We start from the raw sequence: 24,371 nt of genomic DNA on the forward strand, positions 1-24,371 counted from the left end.
GAGAGAGAGAGAGAGAGAGAGAGACAAGAGGGTCCCAATCCAACCAGTAAGCAGCAAGCAGCAAGAATTGCTTCTGAACAAATTCAATTGAATCTACATACTCGAGTATTGGGGTAACTAAGCACATCAATGGCTTTATTGTTATGTAACGATCATGAAGCAGTTTGGAACAGCGCTTAAAGGAAACCTAGCATGGGTCTAACTTTACGTGAAGAGAATGTGCAAATTAAAGCGCAATCTTTGGTCGAATCGAACTCCGAAATCGATAAACGAATCTATGTTTTCCAACTTGTGTGAATCCATAAATTCTCAGTAGGCCGGTCGTGGAACAATACTGAAAAATGGTTCGATTGGGAAACCATATACCGTCAAGAAGCTGGATTAGTAAAATAAAAATATCTTCAATGAAAATGTCGAAGGCATTCTTTCATTTCGAAATTCTCTCCTCTTGATCTTCACCACGAGTTCATAATACAACCAATATGCGTGCATACATGCCAATGATTGGCAAAATGTGTTTTTAAATTCATATCTCTATCAATGCATAGAAAATATAAAAAAATGAAAATTTTTTACATTTTATGTTTTACTTGTTTTTCGCTAAACTACATTAGTAAAGTCTCACTTAACGAAAAAAAAAGAAGAAAAGGAAAACGTTTCAAATAAATTCTATGCCGTTATATAAACACACGACAAAGTTTAATTAAAAAAGAAAACTTTCTCCATTCCATAGGAAAGTTTCACATACAGCAAGAAAAAATATATTCAAAGTTTTCATTTTGCGTTCATAATGAAGGCAAGATACGAACTAGAAACGCGTTCGTATTATTCGTAGAATAAAAGAATATTTTTTTGTTTTTTTAAACAAATCGAGCTTAATGTGAGTTAGGTGACAATTAACATGTTTCATATACGGTGAGAGCCGTTAACGAAACTCCAAACTCTTAGTGGAACGACGCGAATTGATGAAATAACGAAAGAAATGAATTTAGAAACGTGTTTTCTCGCAATTTCAAGTCTCATTACGTTCTTGTAATAAAAGCTTGCGGCGAGCTTGAATACACATTGGAGCCAATCAAGTCGGAAAATTGGTGCTTGTGAATGGCATTCTCAACGAGGAGGGTCATTTAAGGATATCGAAGGAAAATTTGAACAAAAGTCCGGACAAACTTGGTATTTGGGAAACATTCAAATTCTGCCAAGATAACGACCTCAAGCATAAGTCCCGCTTAATTCAAGAGTGGCTCTCATATAACTGTCCCAAATTGCTTCACCCTTTTCGCCAATCACCAGACATGCACCCCATCACAAATTTTGTGAAGAATGGAGTAAGATTCCCGTTTCCTACACAAGAAAAATTATACAAAATATGTCGAAACATATTATTAAGCGGAAAGGATATCCTGTTTTTTATCTTCGTATTCTTGCTTATATGAAAAAAATGCAATATCGATGACGCTATGTTTTTCGAGTCCTCGAAGTTATTTAATAGCCTCGTCCACTGGAATAATGTTTTGTTTGTTTTTTTCTTTTATATTTGAATACGTGCTCCCTGGTAGCACAAAATGGTAAAATAAATTTTCATGTTTAGACAATGGACAAGCGTTTATTTTGGTTCGAGCGAAAAAACCCCCTCTGAACAAAAGCCACTGTATCTAGTTTCTTGTCGCTTGACAAATTAGTCAATAATAATAATAATAATAATAATAATAAATAATTTCATTGCGTAAATATCCTTCCGTTTCTCATTCGCAATCATAATCTTTACCTCATGTTTCAAAATTTATCTTGACTTGAATTATAACGTTTCCTCATAAACTTCCAACATGCGAAGTGGTTCTAAAGTATCTAAGGATCAATTATAAAATGCATTTTCGTCAAAAATTATGTTATTGTTGCCAATGTGATGTTATTACTGTAATAACAGATGTGATGAAAGTCGCCCAAGTTATTGTATTGCGACCGAGCTGTGGCTTTCATCGCTTCTAGCCAACGCAGTACAGGTTATATTAAGTTTGTGCTCATATATATATATATATATATATATAATACACGGAAGAAAAAGATGAGCCCAGCTGTTATTAGATCGATTGATTCACAATCATTTTCTGAATCGATTTAAGATCGTCCGTCCATCTGCCTTATAAGGGTTCATGTGTTTTTGCATTCAACCCACAGGTCGGAATTCTTAAGCTGTTTAGACGAAATTTGGTACATTGTTTTCCTGCAAGAAATGCCTATTATATTGGGATTGGGTCATACAGGTATTAAGGTAATAAGCGAAAAACGCTTTATGTTTAACCGATAATGTCGTAGAGTTAAAGTCAGATACCACTTAACGTAGTTGTAAATTATTATTTAAGCTTTTTGCGGAGGCAAGCAAACTTGTGATTGGCAGAAAACGGCATATAAAGTGGTTCAGTATATTTCAAGCAATTGGTTTTTTTTTTTTTTTTTTTTTTCATATGTAAGATATAGACGGCGATCAGAATAGTGCATTGAATGCCAGATATTTTTTATCCCGAATGTAAAAATAAAACAGTTGCACTCTTCTGCTATTTTGCAATAAATCTCGAATCTAAACCATTAAGAACATAAATGTGAAAAGTTTAAATAATCCGTAAAAGTTCAGCAGCACGCAGTTCACTTAAACAAATTGTTTATTTTCAGTTGAAAAAGTTTTCAACAAATAAATATCTCTTTCAAACGCAAACACATGCGTATATGTAGCTGGATAAAATGCATGGATAGACATAGCCATAGACATATGTTTTAGTTTAAATGTATGTTTAAAATATGTAACATATATTATAAATTTTTGTTACATTTTTGTTACGTCTCATCACGCTCAATTTATTTAAAATGAACTCTCTCTTGTGTACTTACTATAAATTTTCCATATCGTTCGAATTCACTTTACATTCAATGTTGACCAGCCAACCCTCGAAACCGTAATGTTTACATAATTTCACCATAGCGCTTACAATATTATTTACCATTTCGCGTGATGCTAATACATCATGTAAAAGTTGGTCACCAGTGTGACCTTCGGTTATAAACGTACCTGTAAATAGGCATAAATGAAAAAAAAATTTCAAAATTCAAATCCCTTTGATATAAGAAATAGTTCAATGTTAGTTAGAGATAAATTTAATTCTAAGCTAAACACTCATACATAAACACTAATGCATTAAATACAATTACATTACATCGTCTAATAAATGCCAAAAATTGATAGAAAGTCACATCTCTCATGGCTTAGGTGCTCCGAATATGGCACAAATGATTTTTATATCAACTTTCTACTATAAATTTATAAAATATTACATAACTGTTCCTTTTGTCATTTATGAAAGCCTGCGTTTTATTTGGTCCGATCCACCAATTTCGGAAAAAGTTCGTCTCTAGCAAAGAGAGATATGGCGACCTTTAGCTTGAGAGCAAATGAACATTGGCAAACAGAAAACACACCAGATAGCAGATAGATAAATAAGCCCAAATAGATCTAGGAAATGATGCCCAATCGATTAGTGCTGTGTTAAAAAAATCGAATCTGTCTTAAGTCCTTCTGGGTCAATACGCGCTTTACGACCAACGACGATGTACAATATAAAAATAAAGTATGAAAATGACATTTCTTTTTACTTAGATGCTTGTACAACATTTCCCAGTAAGGGTGGAATAAGCCAATTCTTTCGCCGACCGTATGATATACCGCCTCATCTTTTTGTTGTTGTTGTTGTTGTTGTTGTTGTTGTTGTTACTGCATGTTTCAAAACGATTACTAATAAAAAAAAGATTGATATCAAGTTTACCTAATTACTAGCAGCAGCGTTTAATCGACCAATTCGGCGCATACCTAACATAATATTCCACTTACATCTTCTACTTTGAGGTCTTGTTAGTGAGAGAACATTGAAATGCATTTATGTCAATTGGAATTCTAAGCAAAATGTTTAATTGTTTCATTTTCGGGGCAATTATAATGACCGTAAAGTGGCGCCAACGAAGCAAACTTGCATGACTCAGTAAACGTTGAGAGAAAACACCTTATCCAACAGCCTTCAATATGGAGATAATGAAAGTCAGCGCAGGCCACGTACACGCTTCAATTTATATGCAGCTTAAATTGTGAAAAGTGCGTCAGAAATGCGCGGTTAACGCTTTGCATTGCTATGCCCGCTGTGTGGCGATATACCACTTCTTACACCAACTCCTATGTCGACCTTCTCATTACATTCGTTGCAGTTCTTAATTAAGAAGTTTATGGTAGGTAAAGAAAAAAAATATATATATTAGAAGTGCAAAGGAAGGAAGGGAAGGAAAACTGGACCAGAGCTATTAATTCAGTTGGATAAGCGTATGAGATCATAGCTGAAAAATCAAGAATGGGCAAGGTGTTGATAAGATTCTCACGAACATCCGCACCGTTTTCAAAAGATTCACCCCAAACTATCTTAAATTCCTGCAACAAATCGCAGAATATCGTCTAAGAAGCTGATGGCGTCACGGCATGTATTGTTTGATATGAAAAAAAAAAACCGCCATAGCCTTACTCTTATTTTTCAGTTCTTCAAAAGGCCTGGTTTTCAATCAGATGTCTTTATATCTGCCGTCCTACATAAACGCCTTAGGATAAATCTACGCGAGAGTAAACATCTTGGATGTTATTTTCTTGGAAACTATCAATACCAATGGTTTTGCCTGCCGGTTGTCTTGCGTGTGTATTTGTATTTCTTTTTAACCATTCCAGCGGTCACGCGTCAGATACCTTGTACGTTACGTTCACTCTTGATCAGAGTAGCTAGCTGACAGCTCATAGTTAAGGGCCAAATTTTACACAGGGTTCAATCCGTTGACAATTGGAGAGAAATTATAACCTTCGGTCCACAAGAGATATTGATGATTAATGATCCAGCAAAAAAGTGTAACGCATCCATACTTAATAAAAATGTTTTGCATTTGTAATAAGTTAATTTGTAGGGGTGAATATAAAAGTTGTGACCTTGCCTTGTTTTTTGCTTACGCTTTCATTTATGCAACACATGCTGGGAATCGAGTTGAATCGAGGAGCCGATATGTTTTATAAGCAAGCACAAATAGAGCTAAGAGAAACCTCTAACCTAATGTACAGATTTCATGGCAAGGCGAAAACTCAAATCGAAATATGAAGACGTAGGCAGGACTGCCTTAAACGTATCGGTTTTTTTTATTAAAATTAAAGTCAACTTTGGCGGAAAGATAGAAAAAAGCAGATAAAATTGGGTTTTGCTTTGATTAGTCCATGCGTATAGGTTGCTTTTTCCTTTGAAGTTACTCTGGCCCGATATTAATATCATAAATAGGATATAACTTGATCGTTTTCGATGCTCATGTTAAGGCAGGATAATCACGCTTAAGCAAACGACGAACATTTCTTTGATTTTATTTATTTACCTAGAACTCTCACTCCGTGCTTATGAGCTGCATTAATCCATCCACATGGCGGTATTGTTACATAATGATGACTAAAGTAACAGAAATAATCCACACCGGACCAATGGTAGAAACGATAATCATCAAATTTTTTCGACGAATTAAAATGCCTGAACATAAAGGCAAAATTAAAATTATATTTAGAAAAATGTAAATACGAGAAAGTTTACAAGAGTTCACATGCCTTACCTATCTTCCAAATAGTTGCCCATCATGTCGTGGCAAAGCAGTAACTCTCTACGATTGCTGTCATCTATTTGCTCGTTATAGTTACTTAAGAGATTGAACTGCTTTTTTAAATAAATTGGCTTTGCGTAGCGTGGTCGAAGGGGCTTTACATACATATGCCAGTCGATATGTTTACTGCGTACTTTAAAATTCAACAACTGTTCGTTATTATGCAGCGCTTCTGCCTCCAATTGATCTTGAAGGGATAAATCGGACATAATGTATGCGTTTAATAAAGTGAGAAAGAAGAGAAGACCGTAGTTTGCAAAGTTTTGCTTAGAACTAAAAATTTATTTCTAAGGTTTATTTCACGATTCTTGTAATTTTTTAAAAAGGTTTTTTTTTTTTTTTTTTGAATTTATGCAAATTTATTTATGTATTTTTTTTGTAACTATGTAAAGTGTTATCGTAATTACTATAAAGAAATGGGGCTTTCTATATACTTTTGGAAAGAAAATGCGGAAAAATTTTATTCATTTCCGAGAGAATTTTCTCATGAGCATTAAATCGAGTTCTTCATCCTTAAAAAATTAATAAATAAAGAAAACCATATTTATTTGCAAAACATGAAACACTTAATTTAATAATCCAAACTAATTGAAAATTGATCCAAATGCAACATGAACATAAACACACATGTTTACATATATATATATATATTTATATATATATATATATATATATATACATAATATAACTATTAACATACAATAATGAAAAGTCTACTATTAATATATCTTATGTATACACCAAACTCTTTTTTTACATGGTAGATGTGTTTCTTAGGCAGCCATGCGAAGAAGGCCGTGTTGCACTACTACATGCGACGTAGGATAAATTTTTATGTACATGCTCGACAAGTTTAGAAAATCGTGTTATATGAAAAAACTCTAAATATTTTCCCGAAAAGCCGCGCAAAAAAAGTAATAATGAAACCGATATTATATGTTTATAAAACAACAATAAAATTCTTTTTTATTACAAAAAGAATTCAAATTACTGTACCGTGAATTACTGTTCAGTCCATAAATACAACATATAAAAATTGTAACCGATATTGGGAATAAAAATTAATTTCGCAATTATTTATCGCTACTTGATAACTAGGGCGCACGTTTATTACGAACTGATATGAACATCAACTTTCACAATTTTATTGCAATCATTTATTACATTCTATGTACCGATACGCACTGAACGAATCGAAGTACGACGAGCTAAGAGCGAGGTACTCTACGTAGTGAACCAAGCCACTGACACATATGTTGGCATAGACCGATCGACTTCTGATTACAGTATTTTCCCAATTGTATTTTGTTGCTCTATAGATAAATAAGTTTCCCGTAAGTTTCTGTCAAAATTAGAATTTAAAAGCAATTTGTCTTGGTATTCGTGCTAGGACACAAAATCCATGTAGAAGAGAGTTGCGTGTATATTTATAGTCCTTCAACGTGGAGCTTTGCCTCAAATTTCTATTAACCTCGAAAGGTAGCCAAACAAACCGATAGACCCGGCTTATCAACATTTTTGTTTTTTCCTTTCGTGCTAACTGAAAACATCAAAATTGCGGATCATTTCCTTAAGTCTTCAATTCACTCCGTGTACAATAGAGTTAAGATAAGTTGAATCGGATCGTAGGCTTGCTCACTCCAATACAGATAAACTAGATTTTTGTATTATTCTCTATCTTCTTTGAAGTTAAATATTATGGGTAAACTTACAGCGGATTGAGAGAAATTTTAAGCATTATCTACAATTCGGAATACAACGGCCAATATTGTCCGTAACTACGAAGGCAAAATAGTTCTATTTGCAAAATGCAACTGTTGTATTCATCAACATACTCACCTTTAAAGAGTAATATTAATCAGTCTAATCAGCTTCCGGAAACGCTTTCTAAAAAATGTTCAAAATACGTTTCAATTTTCGCAATGAATTTATAGTTCGGTGTTGGGTTTTTCCTCACGAGTATTCTTTTGAGATTTGTAAACAAATAATAATTGCGGGTAACCAGATCTGGAGAATATGGTGGAAGTGGTGGGGCAAGAAATTCGAGCTTCAATTGAAGCAATTTGGAAAGTCTAGCCATCGAATAAGGACACAGCTTATTTCATTTACTGCCAAGTAGTCAACACTTTTCCATTTTATTTGTAGCATCTGCTAAGTGGCGTTCGTAAAGCCCCTGTACCTCATAAACAAAACATCTATATGATGCGAAATCTTGATAGCCGTCTTCTGGCTAAGTGGAATTTTCTTGTTAATAAAAACTTCGACATGTCAGTCCGGAAAGTATTTCGAAAAGATTTATTAATCGAGAAAAATTTGAAATCGGATTTAATGAAACAACATTTCGAGATTGCGAGATTGCGAGATTGAGAGAAAAAGGCAGCAATTTATGAGGGTTATGCTCGTTGTGAATCGTAATCAAAACTTTTATTAATAAAAGCGAGGAATAATTTAGCTGTGACCACGATTGGGAATGTTGGCGTGCAATGTCCGCGATTATACGCTTGCCGCGACAATTTAACGGATTCAGTGGATAATGATTAGTTCACCTAAAGTTATAATAATATATATATATACTGAGTTGGACATCTATGTGAATATGAATATATATGCAATATATATGAATTTGTTGCTTTACGGTAAGTTTAATTAACAGTTTAATTAACACGCGGTGGCGGTCGGAAAGAAAAAGAAGTGAGAGATGGGAATGGTATAGGGAGTTGGTCGCAGCCTAGTGCGTACGAGCACTGACTATAGTGAGATGTGATTCCGCGAATATTGATTTGTTGGCCCGCGATTGTTACCGGCTCGACTACTTCTGCGAACAACTAATTAAACCATAATTAAAGTGTAGCGTCCAATTGAGATTTAAAAAGCAAAAAAAATTTAAGTTATTTGCCACATAATCTCCGAGCGAATAGGAGAACACTAAATATGAACAGAATTTTTTCTTCATTAACATGTGAAATTTCCGAATACACGAGTCACAATTCGGTATTTATGTAATGATTATAAAAATAGATTAGAAGAACTGTAAATCTTAGGTGGAACAGCATTAGCAATAAAGTTCTATTAAATATTCATTCACTCGTTAGACGTGAACGTGAGTGCGAAAACTTGTCGAGCAAAAATAAATGCATTTTTAAAAAAGTCTATGGAAAACCACATCAATACTTTTATGAGTAGCTGTCACTATTGCGAATAAGTGTGCACATGTTTTTAGAATATTGTTTTGTTTTACATCAAGACCCTGAAAATTGTAAATTGTGCCGCGCTAATAACAGAGTTATGTGCAAGTTATTAATGCACATATGTACATAAGCGTTGATATCATTTATTATGACAACACAATGCCAACGTATCACTTACGCTATGCGCTATGCGCTATGCATGTCTTTACTAGCTTACACTTTCATACTACTATATAGTGATAATAATAATAATAATAATAATAATAATAATAATAATAATAATGAAAAATCAGAGAAAATAAATCAAATATTGCGATCACGTAAGCCGCTCGAACATAAGTACACGAGTTTGATTGATTGCATGAGGGTGGAAAGCGTGATAGCCCGGGGCATTCGTACAAATACTAGGAAATGTGTCATGAGCGCAAGTTTGTATACATTACAAGACGTTCTAAGTTAGAGGGTCAATATAAACCTGACTGTGCGTGCTTAACTTACTATGAGATAAATCCAGTCAACTATTATTCCGTAAATTATTAAATTCCTTTTTGGTAAGAGCATCAGTGTAGGACACAAAATGCACAAAATGCCCGACCGTAGTGTATTTGAAGAGAATATCCAAACAACATGCACTTTTTTCATCCACCAACGAAAGAAAGAAATTCGGTAACATTGCCATACAAATAATTGGAAACTACGTTACGTGTATGTCCTTCATCAGCAAAAAGTTGCTGCGTCTGACTGGTTGACTGTTTACCGTATTCTCAATATTCTTAAGAATTTGCAATGAAAAGACCAAGCTTCCTTTGTGTACGTATGAGTTGAATGCGTCGAAAAGAATAAATTAATACACACGATCAAGTTCACAAATTTTTGCATGACTACTTAGTTACCTGAGTAACATGTACATTTGAGTTTGTTAAATAGATGTGATGTCTTGATGATGGGTTTTACAATAATTGAGAATGTATCTACCCATAAGTTCAGATCTTGTTGTGCATACCTGCCATATGCCTACTATGCCTATTGAATTCGAAACAGATCCAGAACTCCAGAAGTGTTATTTCCATATATTTCTCTCTTAGATACAGTGGATAACGAGAATTCACTTTAACTTGAGTTTAACAGTTTTCTGACGTCTTCAATTAGTTGTAGATATCCCGAATTCGTCATCACCACCATAAGATTATAATTTATACTTGTATTCGATATACTCTACTTACATACTATTATTAGTTTTCCCCCTCTTAAACTATTAAATGCTATTGCTTCTGTGTTTGCGAAGCTTTTTTGTATTGATTTCCCACTTAAAACCTAAAATGTTGCAAGCGTTAAGAAGATTTAATAGAAATTCTTTTTTTATTCATGAATAGAAAAACCAAAAAAAAAAGTCAAGAAATCCAGAAGAGAGCAATATTATCATTACTCCTGAGAGTTGATAATAATTTGTTATGCCTCGTAGTATCAACATTTTGCTTGTGACCTATTACTTTCTTCTTATAAATCCTTCCTAGTTAATATGTACGTATATAGTAATAGCACTTCCAGATAGATTAGCATCCAAGTAGATTAGCATCAAAGATTAAAATTATTTATATACCAGGTACGCACCTATTGAACCGGAATGTTTTCATAAAGAAAATACACGCTTATTACATGAAAATATGAAGATAACAAATAGGAAGTGTTTACCATCGCTAGCTATGCATTTTTCCCACCTATCTAATCATTTGCGGGCGTCATGCCAAAACTGTTGGTATTTTGAGGCGAGCCAGCCATTTCGTACAGGTTCGTAAGAAGCGAAGAAACAGCGCAAAGTGTCAGCGAACGCGTATCCCATCGATAAAACAAGTAGTAGTCAGAAGTACTTGAGCTTCGTTATTAACTAGCGCCTCCCAGTTGAATGCCTTCAACGTATCGCGAATCGCTTCTTCTGTATGGATGGATGGATGGATGGACGGACGGGCGGATGTTATGTGAAACAATCATCTTGTGTTGCCTTTCTTGACAATTATTTTTTTAACAGCTAACGTTTCAAATCGATTAATTGTTGTTGGTAGCGTCGGTTTCGCCAGAGTTTAACAGAGAATTAACAACTGAGTCTCGCAGTTGATATGGATGCTATGCGTAGATCTACTCCTGAATCTGCGGCCTTATTTCTTGCTCTCTCCTCTCCTCTTTCTAAGAGTTACCGCGTTTTATACACGAGACATCTCCTGAGTGATTGGTCTTATTAAAGAAACAAAAAAAAATCGTAGGAATAAATTTCCTAAGAAACCATTGGTATGTTGCAATGGAGTGACCACAATGGATCTCACAATTTCTTACTCACTTGAAGTAATTATACATAGATACGAAAAATATGCTCCTTCCACTTAGGAATCTTCAATGCTTGACGCTTACACATATAATATTTTATTTTAATTGTGAGCCAGCAGAATAACCTTGAAATTTGATTGATAGTGACAAAATTTCTTGTCTTCTATTGCCGAGAAAACCTCCCTTTTTATTAAGCTCGACAAGTGGATAAGTGGATCGAAAGTTTTATATGTAAAGATAAGATAAGCAGATGCTCTAACGCATACGGAAAAATCTGCAAATAGTGTCAGGAAAATCTATTATTACAATTATTATTATTATTATTTTTTTTTTGGGGGCAATTACCTTGACGAACACAAATTTTAACAGTCCCTATGTGATATTCGTAATCACTAAGCGAACACAGTAGGAGCAGACCACTGATTAATCTACTCGTCGTTTTAAATGTTGGTGCGTCTTTCTAAAATGAATGAAGTACTACTGTTAAATCTTATGGGCAACAATGTTCATAATGAAAGGCTTCAAGGAAAGGGAGTAAATAGCCGCAGAGCGGCTATGTACGAAAGACGATATATTTGTTCGAGAAAGCACTGAGAAAAATCTTTTAATCTGCATTGGGCATTAATTATGCCTCACAAAGGGTCCGAACTGTGAATATAAGTCAACATTTGCACTTGTTCGAAAGTCATTTACCGCAAAATGTTGTTTCGCAAACGGTGTATTTACCATGCGATACCATTTACAATAGTACAACTATCGGGAGTAGTGAAACTTCTCGGCGTTTCCTTATGAAACGTATTACTAATACGTTAATCAATATAATTGAATCAATTAATAGATATCTTATTAGATTGAAATATTGTTGGTGTTGTTCTGCATTTTTAGTGCAACTTATTTTCTGAAATACGTTTGTTTTTGAACAGTACATCGATCGTATTCCCCTTGTTTACGAATTACGAATAATGCGGAATAGAAGATGACGTAGTAACGAAGAAGATTACCGTTTCAATTTAAAATTTCTCCAACGCTGTGGAAGTCATTATTATCCCAATCGGCCAAGCGTGCCCCTGATGAGGGAAACTAATATCTTGTATTAAGTTAAGACGCTTAAGCCGCTTACGAAAGATCTTCTCTTCTACTTTTTACCTAAGAGCATTGCTTAGGGAAATGAAGACCTACTTCGAAGCGGACACTATCAAAGGCAAGAATAAAGTTCGGGTGTTGTCTACTTTTGGAATGTTACATATTCTTGATTGTAAATTCGTCTCCTCCCGCCTCCCGCCTCCCGCCTCCCGCCATACATTCATGCCGAAGTCAAAGTATTTATGAAACACGATAAGACATATCAAATTTTCTGTTGAGTTTCTCCTTTAAATTAATATAGAGCATAAAATTTGTAGGAAAAAAAAAAAAAAAACGGCTCCAAGTTTAAATGTAAACTGTGAATACTTTTATCTTCTTTCGTTATGACATTCTTTTCATATGTCATTTTATTTACTATCATTGCTTGTTCTGGATATTGTTCGCATAGCATCCGCTTGAGTGCAGAGTAAAGTTTCCTTTTATTAACAATAAAGCATTGTTCTCAAAAAGATTGCTGTTGAATTTTTATTGTAAGACAAGCATCATTTCTTCCCCCCTCTTATTAATGCGAAGGGGTCGTTAAAATTTTAAAACCGCAATTAATTTAATGGTCGAAATGCTTTACACAAACACTCACATATTTATTAATAGCTGTAAGATTTCCCAGAAATCTTCTTTCGTCCTTTTTTTTTTTTGCTTTATAAAAAACGCTCGCAACGTTCTAAAAAGAGAAGCTAGGGTTGGGAGGGGGCAGGGAGGAAATAGTCCGTTTGCCCAAGCACTCCGCAAAGATTGCCTGCATCGGATGAATCTCCACTGGGAACATGTAGTGTAATATCTCTTGCCCATTGATTTTTAACTTCTCCGATAAAAACTAACATATAAATTAGAAAAGTCTTTGCGTTAATTAAAAGAGCGTTTCCAAACCAAAGTGTGCTAATATGGCTCCATTGAGGCGGGATAACACGCTTAGAATGATTCGCAAGAAATCAGTGTTAGTAGCAAGGCATTAATAGCGTCCCACTGTTTTCTCTGTCATTCCACAACTGCAAAAGGAGCAACTGTGTCTTTGATAGGTCTAGCAAGAGCAATAGACTTTCCTCGCACAAAATCTTCGCCGAAAAAGAGTAAAGAAGATTCTTTGAACATGACGAGGCATGGCTTTTATGGTTTTCGGATTACAGAGTAATTAACAAATAATTACGAAAAATTAGTTTTATGCAAATTTTTTTCGGAGCACGATTTTTCAAAATGGCACGCAGGTTAATTCCAATAATTTTCAATCCTCTCATTCTCTAATGAAGTACGTTAGGGATGGCTGGTGGATTAATTGACAAATAATTCATTGGCTTCTCTTGTTTTTTCAACTGCGTGCCGCAAAGAGCTTTGGCTTGAAGATGTCGTACAAGAACTGCTCTAGGGCTGCAATTCTTTTAAAAATTTTTAAAGACCCATTTTTTTTTTTTATTTAAAATATACACTTAGTAACTTCCTCAATTATTATTATTCGTTTAGCTTTTCGTCTCCCCAAAAGCAAGGGATCCTACCATCTCCCTCTGTTGGGGTGTTTACAGAGCTCTGTTAATTAATTACGATTACGATATGGCGGCACTCGGAAGTCTCTTCTATCCAAATTCGACTATGTAAAATATATTAGCGTACACCTAACGAATCTACATAAAAATTCCTTTCAAACCTAAATAAATTCAAAGTGACTTAAGTGCAAAGTGCTTATGCGAGGATCAAAGAGGTTAATTTTCTCGATTCAAATATCAAGAAATAATAAATGGCGTCGCTTACTTCATATTAGATTAGTCAATTATGTCTTCCATACATTAAAAAACTGAATGTTTTGAGGCCAAATGGGGGCTAATTTGTATTTCTACGTCGTCAGTGGAAGTGCCCAATTAGAAAGTGCATTTTTTGCATTGGGGGTATTGCACCCGCACTTGTCATTATTCAATAAAACCGAAAGACATAGAATTTCTACGCCTAATAGCGCAAAAGCCGTAAATAACTGCCTTAGGTGATCTTGAAAAACCGACCCATTCTAAGAACTTTTTCAAGTGCGGGCTTGTCAGTGAATCGATTGATACAATGTCCACTTTGACTTTTCGAACAACTCCAGTTTCCATAGAATCGATGAATCACGATTCATCGATTTTCCAATTTTCCGGATATTTGCCATAAAACATAAATCGTATTTATTTAAGAACACGCTAGAGTTTGCAGCCGTCTTTAAGAATATTTCAGCCTTTAGCAAACGGTAATTTACCTTACGGCACTCTACTCTTTATGTGGGAAAATTGAAAAAATCGGCCATGCCCACACAAGTTGCAGGTGATTAAATTTTATTCTTTTCACTTGTTTGTTTTATGCTTGTTTATCATCACGCAAACAGAACAGAATGCTTAAAACTGTTTTGTCGGCCTAAAATTGGGTTCATTTTAAAACGACAATGACGACGGTCGACATCCCGATTAATTGTTTGTTACTAAGATATGGGCAGCGTATGGGCAAATAAAAGCAAATAAAAGAGACTGGAGACTAGAATGGCTATGCGAGACTCGGCCCCTGCCAAATATAAGCCTCTCACTTGTTCGTAATTCTATCCATGGCCTCTGAAATATAAGCAATTTTTGAGGCTTCTAATGCCGAGTTCTACATAAAAAATGGAAAACCTTACTTAAGGACTTTCAATATATAAAATTTATAAAATACTTCTTGTACATGGATACGTTCGACTAGGATGCTAGGAAATTTGGCGTATATCAGCCGTCTTTTTAAATCACGATTTTCACGTGACATCAAACACAAGCACGTTAGCGTTGAAAGTAAACGAAACCGAAAAAGGTTTTCGTTGAAAATTACTTTATAATCTCTTAAGAAATGAGACAAAGCATGTTGTCTTTAGTTCTTGCAATAACCTAAGACGTGTTGCTATCCGTGAGTTCCAAATACGATACTTCTAGTGTTCATTTACTATGCACTACAACTCTTATGGTACAAGGTCACTTTAAGTTTAAGTGGACTTTATGCAACGCACGGAAAGGCTTCAGAGAGAGCCACTTTTTGTTATACCGATCGATACAGAACCACTTCCCAAGATGATTAAAGCTTGTCTGCCCGGTCCGTTTTCTCCCTTTCAGGTCGCAATTTTTGGGCTGTTTTGCAGTCACCTTTTTCCACGACATCCCATATAACGGCGTATTTTGAAAGGACATTATAGAAACAACGGTGGGGTGTTGTAGGGTATGTAACGATGAGCTGTGGCACACTATAGCCATTTTACTTGTTTGCTCTTTTCAATAAAATACTAACTTTCCTTTATTTGGCTGCCAAATATTATATCTACACATATTATGTGAGCTTTCTTTAGTTCATCACAAGTAGAGGTGGAGACATGATTCAGTCAGACTAAAATCTCTACTAGTTTTTGTCGGATGTCAATGCAAGAAACTACATTTGGAAAATAAAATCCTTTTTATTAGTGATGATCTTAAGCACTCAAACATAGAGTTACGGTGTGTTGTTGCTGTTATTCAACCTTAACTTATTGTGCGAGGAGTAAGGCATAAAACGAATAAGACGATATTTGAGCTGTGTTTTGTTTACTAAAATGCCTTAAAAGGAAGACAAAACTGTTGCCCATAATTACGTGAGAGCACTTGAAATATGTCTAAATTAAAAATGCGTTACTCCTGGCAATGTTATAACCAAAGCTATTGACATTTTATTCTTTTTTTTTTTTTTTCGTTACATTTCTCTGTCAGTGCATGTTTGTGTTCTAATGATGGTGACATTTGGAGAATAATTGCTTTTAACATTTGATTGCCCATCAGTAGATAGTAATAGTCGTTTTTATAGGACACGATATATATATGGAAGAGAACATTAAGGAAAATGAATAATGATCATTACTGCATGCTATTATCAAGGATTATCATTAAAATTTCTTAGCCAGTAGTTACTTAAGTAATTGAGCAAAACAAATGGGAGATTTACATACGTCTTACCGCAACTAATATGCGAGAGATATCACTAACTACGTACGTAATCAATAGGTCAATGGGAACTGTACTTACAATTGCTTCATAAGAGCCGCAATAATAAAGTGAGAATATATATGTGCCAGAGTTTCGTTTAATACCTCTTAGAAAGTCTGGTTCGTCCTATACACTAATGCTAATTCCTCATATGAGCGCCTTATTACAAGTTACGCACAGAGTCTCTAAAATTTGTTTGCATTGGGGGCGTTCCACGTTTGAATCCGCTGCTACCTCTTCCTATTTGCATAAATCGCTAGAAACTCATATTCTGTTGAATATCCGATGTATAAAAAACCCCAAGGCCTTTCGTTAACTTTACGAACGCGAGTTTTTTACTTTAAAGTTGACAAAAATTCGTGCCCAATTCTAGTGGAATATTCTTTAGAAAACCTTAAAAAAAACATATTACAATTTTTAGACTATTGTGAGCGGAAAGCCCTTCTTTTCAATTAAAATTTTGCGGCAGACGTCTTTTTGGTCCAGCAAAGTGACGGTAATCGTAAATGAAATTAAATTTACTAAATTCTTAACTTATAGACCGTAGTCCTAAGCGAATAAAATTAATGTATAATCATCGGCTAATGGCGATTATAAATAATATTCCAACATTTTTATTGCTTAGGCTGAAAATATATGTAAAAGCTAATTAACCTACTGATGTCCGCTTATGTGCTTGTAGTAGACCTCTTCTTGATAACATATTTTGAACATTGTTGCAACGACAGCTTTTTCCGTTCCCTTACTTTTGCTAACTTGGCTCTGTTGTAAGATGCTTCAAAAATGTAATAGTTAAGATAAAATGGCAGTATTGTGTAATGCGGTCTTATGCATACATAATTACTTAAGTTTGCATGATTTCTAAAATTTTTAGAAAAAACTTTTCAGCTACGTCTTTCCATCACTTCTGCATGGTTTAATAATTTTCGTGGAGATGGCTTTCCATACGACATTTCGATTCAAAATCCTAGAATCCCCCCCGCAATTATTATTTTATCGGATGCTTTGTGTAACATTATGCCCATTTAAATGAAATTTTTTATGCATAACACATATAAAAATTTTAACATAGTTTCATACATAAAGCTCTTCAGCTTTTGACAGTTGTTTCCCAAAAGAAAAGCTCTTCTGCGATATAAAAGCGATTATTCATCACGTTCTACGGAATCTTATCTGCTGTACGGCAAATCAACGAAAACGCTACCTAATGTATTGAAAGTATATTTAATTTTCTTTTATCTTTGAATGTATTTATGAGAGAATTTCGTATTTATTTAAAAAGGCAAATGATAAGAAAATGAAAAAACATTTTTTTACATTTTTTAACAAACACATAGACTTACTACACGAATCGTCACAATGATCACACATTTTATTTTGTTACTCTACTAATTTTATTACTTCCGTGAGCACAAATATTCATTATATAATTTGTTTAAAAAATTGTTAGTTGTTCTTCCGTTACAATTAAAAATATTATTATTAGTTGAATTTTTGTTTTCACCATCAACACCAATTGATAGCCGGTCAGAACATCTGACCTTGATATAATACTTTACTTTTACGGCAAAAACAATAAACGGTAGTGTTGCCAACTTCTTTACTGGTATGTCCCCATCTACCGCATAAAAAGTGATGCCAGATAGTGATGATAATTCGCAATAAATAATAATGAACGGCAATTAGTGGTAAAAGTTATTTGAATTCAATTCGAAGGTTTTTTTATTTGTAGATTTTCCTACGTTACATACCTTATACACACTATATGAACTGTGATATCCTTTTATGTATTGTTTGATTAATTTCACAAACACGACCCCATTCAATTTTATTGAAAAAAATGAAAAAGCCATAAAAATCAAAAATGACAAAATGGCCTCCTTTGAGTTTAAAAATAATTGTACTTCCAAGATGTTCTGGAAGTAGTTTAATATGTGATCGCGATGATCGTGTTAGAAAGCTGAAGCTTGGCTATGAGCTCCAAGTTGATGAACTTGAGAACAAGTTTGAGAACGAGAAATGTATTACAACAAGTATTAGTGAATAATCAAGTTTTGTTCAAGATACTTTGCAGGTGTAGCGTAAAAGTGGCTTCTCTCACATAATTGACGTACTTACAATTAAATAAATGTTTTAAGGTTTCTCCAAGAACCCTTATTATCCTACACGTTTATTTGAAATTTTTGTGCTCGTTTGTAGCGCATATAACTACCTTTCGCATTCTTTGTAGGTTCTTATCATATTCACAGAATAAATGTATAGTGTAAAGGAATATAAAATAAAGAAATTTAATGCGGGTCATAAGAAAAAAAGTAGGTTTCGTCGCATTAGAGAAAAGTTCTCGCAACGAAAAGGATCTAAGTCTTTTGTTCTTTCTCTCTCTCTCTCTTTCTAGTGTTAAAGGATAAAAATATAATTTTCTAAAAGCTATATGATTGAATTGACATATGCCACCAAAGGACAGGCTATTATACCACTTCAAAAAGATTGTAAACGTTACTTAACGCTCAAGGCTATTATAACAAAGTTTGTAATTTTCTATTTATAAAGCTTTTCGAAGACAAAATGCAAAAAAAAAAAAAAAAAAAAAATTTATATATATATATATTTCTTTGTTTTTATTTCTTTTTTTTACAGACCAAAAAACTACTTCATCACTGATGTTAACGTCGCATAGAAATGTTTAAAATAATACAACAGACGCCTGTATGGCGAGCACTTACTACTAGTTCTTTAATGGTATCAAGAAAGAGGCCATCATTCTCATCACACGTATCGGCAAGAAATAATTTATTGAAACGAAAAGAGCAAAAGCTAACATTCGATATAATTTTTATGAACAAAATCGCATCGAATTTGTCAAACCAAAGCTAATGTAATTTATTGAAGGACACGAAACCATGCAAACGAATATCCCTTCATCAAGTAGTATTGTTGGACAAAAATGTTGTCATTTATTTAAAAAAATATCTATAGATTAGCAGATAACAGAAAGCAAGAAACGACAAAAAAAGACGAATAAATAAGGAACAAAACTTGACACAATCTTCGAGCATCCTCTTTAACGAAGCAAATGTTACTTGTTTTCCAAGATTTGCTTCAATTGCGAATATTAAGCGCCCCGACTCGAGAAGAGAATGGGAGAACAATACAAGAGGAGATCTGGATAATGATTGTGTTTTGTTTGGCTTAATTTGTTTTTAAAATACCGCAATCAACAACATTTCCAGCTACGACGATGGGAGCTTGCTAAAAAATATAAAAAAAAAATTTAATATAAGCTTAGAAAAGCTAATAAAAGCACCCCTGTTAGACGAGATTACAGCTAAACGACCGCATACAAAGCTATAGTTTTATATGCGATAATACCATTACGTCGCACATTACAACTCCACAACTGTCCTGATATTGTGGATTGAAGGGAAAACCGTAACTAACACAAAGAAAAAAAGATGCCAGCTGGACGTGTAGCGGGAAAAGCTGGTTATTCTAACCACTACTACAATGGTAAGCGCAAAATAAATTTACAATTTTATGATTTTCTCATTTAAGTGGATATATCAAATGTTCGAAAGCAATCGAAATGGTTAGAGAATGGAGTGAACGCAGATAATGAAAAAGAGGACAAGTTGCACTTAATACATATCCGGGAAAGTGGCAGCAGTAATGGCTACGCCAAAAAATGATTTACAAAATATGATGGGCACAATGGTCGACTGCATGTGGTCGGTTGCGCTCTACTGTCATATGAAGCCGACAGTATACATTATATCATTCACTTCATTGCTAGTCACTAAAAATATTTCTTCTATTTAAACGATTGAAGTTTGGTTCATCTCTCTTTTGTGGCTAGGTTATATAACTTGAAATTAATTGTAATTGGAATTAAAATGGAATAAACTGGACAATTTTGAAAGCTTATACCATGGACGATGAAGTTCGCGATCGAATCAGTATAGCGGACTGCAAAGTAATCGTTTTACTGCTCTTAAGAGGATAGATCGTTTTAAAAGCTTAACCAGTAAAGGGATTTTTTGAAAATTTTGTTTTTCTCTTTTTTTGTGAGGGTGGGGTGGGGGATCGTAGGAAAGCTTGCGGGTGAATAATATTCACGGCGTAAAAAAAAAAAAAATTTCTCGAAAATATCAAAAATTAGCAATACCAAAGCTATCAGTTCAAATTTGAATAACGAGAAAAACCCATTTAGTCTATACTCCTATATCTAGTGAAGTACGTAGAGAATATGAAAAATGTCGATTTGTTTTCCCTTGGAGCGTTTTTAAATAAAAATGTTCAATTTTCGACCAAAGGAAAGATCCCTTCTTCTATTAATACAAAATGCTTAAGTTAATTTATCAAAAAAATCTTACATATATGCAATACTTTTTTTACACGTTTTTTTTACCCGAATTTGAAATAACAGGATTCAACAATATGAACAAGTACACTTTGATTTGGTCTACTACGGGGAATATCCGAATTTTATGATCACTTTTACCTTTATCTCGTTGTATTTAAATTTGTTTTATGTTAGACTGTTCAGTATTTGTTTTATGTTAGACTGTTCAGTTCGCAAGACGCGATAAATAATTTCAATGACGCATTATTACCTTTTTTGCACGGTTTTTTGAGGAAAGATTAAGAGTTTTCTTCATCTTGCACGGTTTTTCAAACTTATGGAACATATCCCCAAGTTTACTGTATCTCGCATATATATTTGTACACAGATTTTTTTTGCACGGCTTTCCACGGAACGTATCTACTGTGTTGGGTATTGTATTCCGCTAGTAAATGTTGTTTGAAAACTGCTGTAAAAAGTCTCAATAAAAAAGAAAAAAATTAATTCCGTTACAGTCCTTGTCGTTTTCAAAAACTGTTTTTTGATGAAAAACGCATCTAAAAGTACCCATACATTGACATACTAGTATTTAAATCTTTTGCAACACCCACAATTGTCTTTTGAGGTCATTCTTACCTATTTACGGGTACACTAAAGTCTGAAAAAAAAACTGATTTTCTCTTACCTACGCTTTGACTGATATGACTATTTATTCATGTTATCTATTATGCACTAATTTTTACCACAAAATATTAAAAATTAAACTTTGTAGCTGTTATAAATGCTCTCTCTATAATGCTACGGACTCTTTTGTGAGGTATTGTTCATCAGTACAGCTTCTTTTTAGGTCAAGTTGTTGTACTATAATGAACCGATTTTAACAATTAAAGATTGTAAATTTTACTTTTTGGCCTTGTACGGGTTCATTGTTAAGGTGTCGGAATAATAGACCAAATTTGATATAGTAAAATAGGAGTGAAATAGGAGTTAAGCTATTTCTATGGACCGATTTTCATCAAAAATTATTAAGAATTGCACCCTTTTCTCTATAAACGCTCACTTTTCATGAGAACTATTTATTATAAATGATGTCGGATCTGAACATTGGACTTACGTGGTTCAAATCCCATATGCCTGAGCTCTATGTTCAACTAGCATTGTGGACCAGTTTTGACTATGAACTATTAGAAATTAGATTTTGCGCCATATGAAGATATCGTATTCGTAGAAACAGCAATGTGAGAGGAGGTTCGGAAGATGAGCTAATGTAATCCGAATTTTTCGAATCAATCTAGAATGTTGAAATACTATTACTAAGCGATTTCCGTGAAGAAACTGTGAAAATTTAATTATTTTTGATATAATGACAATCTGGATAAGCTGTGTCCGTGAGTCAAAACACATGAGGGTACCAAATATGCACGCAAGGCTACACGGGCAGACCTCAAACAGACAAACAAGCTTAGATGGATTTAGAATATGATCGTAAATTGATCGACAAGCTTGATTTACGATAACTCCGTCTGACAGTTACATACATCACGCCACATACATAATATATCCTGTATCAGGGTAGTGTGAAAAGATAAAAGAAATAAAAGATTTTATTATGTCGCAATGATTTATCTTTACTTAACATATTTTATGCAACTTGGCACGCTATCCTTGGGGAATTGTACAAGGTGCGTTACCTATGTATTTTACATTCCTGGTTCTACACAACATATTCCAAAAATACACATCATCATTTTCGCAATTGAAATATGAAAAAGTGCAATTGATTTCCAGAATATACTCACAATAAATAAATAAATAAATAAAAATGTTGAGAAGTTGTCTTTAATTACTAACTTACGTTATTTAACTTGTTTTTTTGTACGCATCACCGAAGCATGAGAGATTTACTCACTTTGTCAGAACGTTTGCAGGGCCCAGAAAGAAGTAGCGCAGAGTTTGCAAAATATATATATTTTTGATTTGCATCAAATTTTAAATCGATTTAAGCATTTCCATCTGTCTAACGAATGTTGAAAACATTCTCCCGCCCGCAAAAAGAAGCTATCAACTTCAAGTTTAGTAAAAAACGTTGGAAGTTCTTGCACGCAGCCTCATATTGAAAATGGGCCAAATCAGTCGAAGAAGAGGTCCACAGCATCACGTAAACTGAAAACCTGGAAACCTTTGTTGTTCAAAAGATATAAAAAATCGGTTTTTTGCTCATTACTCATAAACTATAGGAGAAAAATGTACCAAAAATTTTGAATTCATGTTTTATGGGCGATGCTGTAGCATCTGTACCAAATCGGAGAAAGTTGACCGTGCATACCCAATATTATGGTGGATCAATATTTGATTTTTTTTTTCATTATCTTTACAATGCGCGGCAGCAAGCTTCAAAAAACCTCATAGCGTGCATAAATTCTAGGCCAGCTGCCCATCTATCCAAATATATGGTATTTGTGGTAAACTGTCGTCAGCGAAAATGAAGATATCGCCTACAAATTTGCAAAAGAATTTGGAAGTGACTTACACTTTTTCAAGGCCGTGCCTACAAGGCCCGCACGCCTATGCGATAAAGCCTTTTACTTTGCAAAGAGAAAAAATCAGCCGCGCCCAATCCATATTATAGAGCATGAAAATTTAGTTCTTTTCCTTTGTCCATCTCTTTTAGGATAACGCTGATGGGTATAAAAGAATTGGAGCCGATCGAATATAGCTTTCTTCCTTGTTATTTTTTCGAATACTATTAGTTGAAAGCACGGCTGTATCGAGCTGTCGTACGATACGAAAGACCGAAGCGATATTGTATTTACAGCGGAATAATGCAAAGACGGGAAAGAAAAGTAAATAAATAAACAAGCCAAGTATAAAGTCTGTATAAAGTAAAGTTTAAATCATTGTTTATTTAAATTGTTTGCCTAAATAGCTAACCTGCTTTTTGTAACTTCTACATCTGTGGTGTGTCTCTCTTTGTCAATTCGGTCCTCTTTCTTATCCATTTTATGTTTTGCTTCCGATATTTCCATCAACCGTTCCACTATGGCAAGAATTTGCTTGAGTGTCGTCAACGTACATTTATAAAACTAGTCTCGGTCTTTTGAACTGAATTGCGATCACTCTCTCTCGCCTGGCTATATATCGACCGTACAGGTACTGAAGATCACATTCCAACACGTAAAAGCAAAGCAATTATTTGATTTTATTAAGTTGTCTCTTTATGCCCATTTATTTTGTTTAATATGTATGTGCTACATAACGATAAATGACTTTATTTTCCTTTTGGGCATAAAGTTCGATTTGCTTTTGAGCTAAAATGTGACCCGTCGCATTCGACCTCGAGCAAATACTCGCAAAATATTGAGTACCATCAAACGAGCTTTTTGTTAACGAAAACCATTAATCCGAAATTCAAATTCGATATCGAGTTTCCTTGATAACGAAAACTGTGCAGTAATCCCCCGTATTGATGCAGGGCGAAGAATACCAAATTTTTGTATAATAAGACCCTCAATGTAAAGTACTATAAGCGACGTCCACTTTCGCAGCAGCTTTCGTTCGTGATAAATCAATCGTTTTCGGTACCTAGACAATCTTGTAGAATTTTATATTTATATTACGTACATTTCGCATTGGTACCGTTATATATATTTCGGAGACTTCGTCCTCTACGGCTTTGTAAATTTG

The 24,371-nt window shown here is 34.2% G+C and overlaps 2 protein-coding genes and 1 long non-coding RNA gene across 3 annotated transcripts in view; 1 reads left to right on the forward strand and 2 right to left on the reverse strand.

Annotated features, from left to right (window-relative positions):
- Nucleotides 1-24,371, forward strand: part of LOC119644843 — a 91,161-nt gene that overhangs the window by 53,338 nt on the left and 13,452 nt on the right. Inside the window, exon 2 of the mRNA XM_038044605.1 lies at nucleotides 18,986-19,855. Within this exon, the coding sequence (XP_037900533.1) occupies nucleotides 19,801-19,855 (55 nt within the window). The 5' untranslated portion in view covers nucleotides 18,986-19,800. The remainder of the gene's footprint in view (nucleotides 1-18,985; nucleotides 19,856-24,371) is intronic.
- LOC119634371 (cytosolic endo-beta-N-acetylglucosaminidase-like) lies at nucleotides 2,886-17,773 on the reverse strand. Its single transcript, XM_038028472.1, has 4 exons — nucleotides 17,692-17,773; nucleotides 5,665-5,899; nucleotides 5,437-5,585; nucleotides 2,886-3,064 (listed from the first exon to the last, which is right to left on the reverse strand). Exons 1-4 carry the CDS (start codon nucleotides 17,717-17,719, stop codon nucleotides 2,886-2,888), a joined length of 591 nt encoding a protein of 196 aa, XP_037884400.1. The 5' UTR covers nucleotides 17,720-17,773.
- Nucleotides 10,028-11,447, reverse strand: LOC119644844. Its single transcript, XR_005248577.1, has 3 exons — nucleotides 11,233-11,447; nucleotides 10,593-11,129; nucleotides 10,028-10,511 (listed from the first exon to the last, which is right to left on the reverse strand). It is a non-coding gene; the product is annotated as an uncharacterized LOC119644844 (long non-coding RNA).

This window comes from Glossina fuscipes, unplaced genomic scaffold (genome assembly GCF_014805625.2).
Source record: "Glossina fuscipes isolate IAEA_lab_2018 unplaced genomic scaffold, Yale_Gfus_2 0, whole genome shotgun sequence".
Taxonomy (NCBI): Eukaryota; Metazoa; Arthropoda; class Insecta; order Diptera; family Glossinidae; genus Glossina; species Glossina fuscipes.

Bases quoted from the DNA above. Each gene is read 5' to 3' on its own strand.
- LOC119634371 (XM_038028472.1), bottom strand. From the start codon at position 17,719: ATGTGTGATCATTGTGACGATTCGTGTA. The intron at 5,900-17,691 runs GTAAGTCTATGT...TATCCCTTCAAG, and splicing joins TCATTGTGACGATTCGTGTA to ATCAATTGGAGGCAGAAGCG. The intron at 3,065-5,436 runs GTAAATAAATAA...GCCTATTTACAG, and splicing joins GCACGGAGTGAGAGTTCTAG to GTACGTTTATAACCGAAGGT.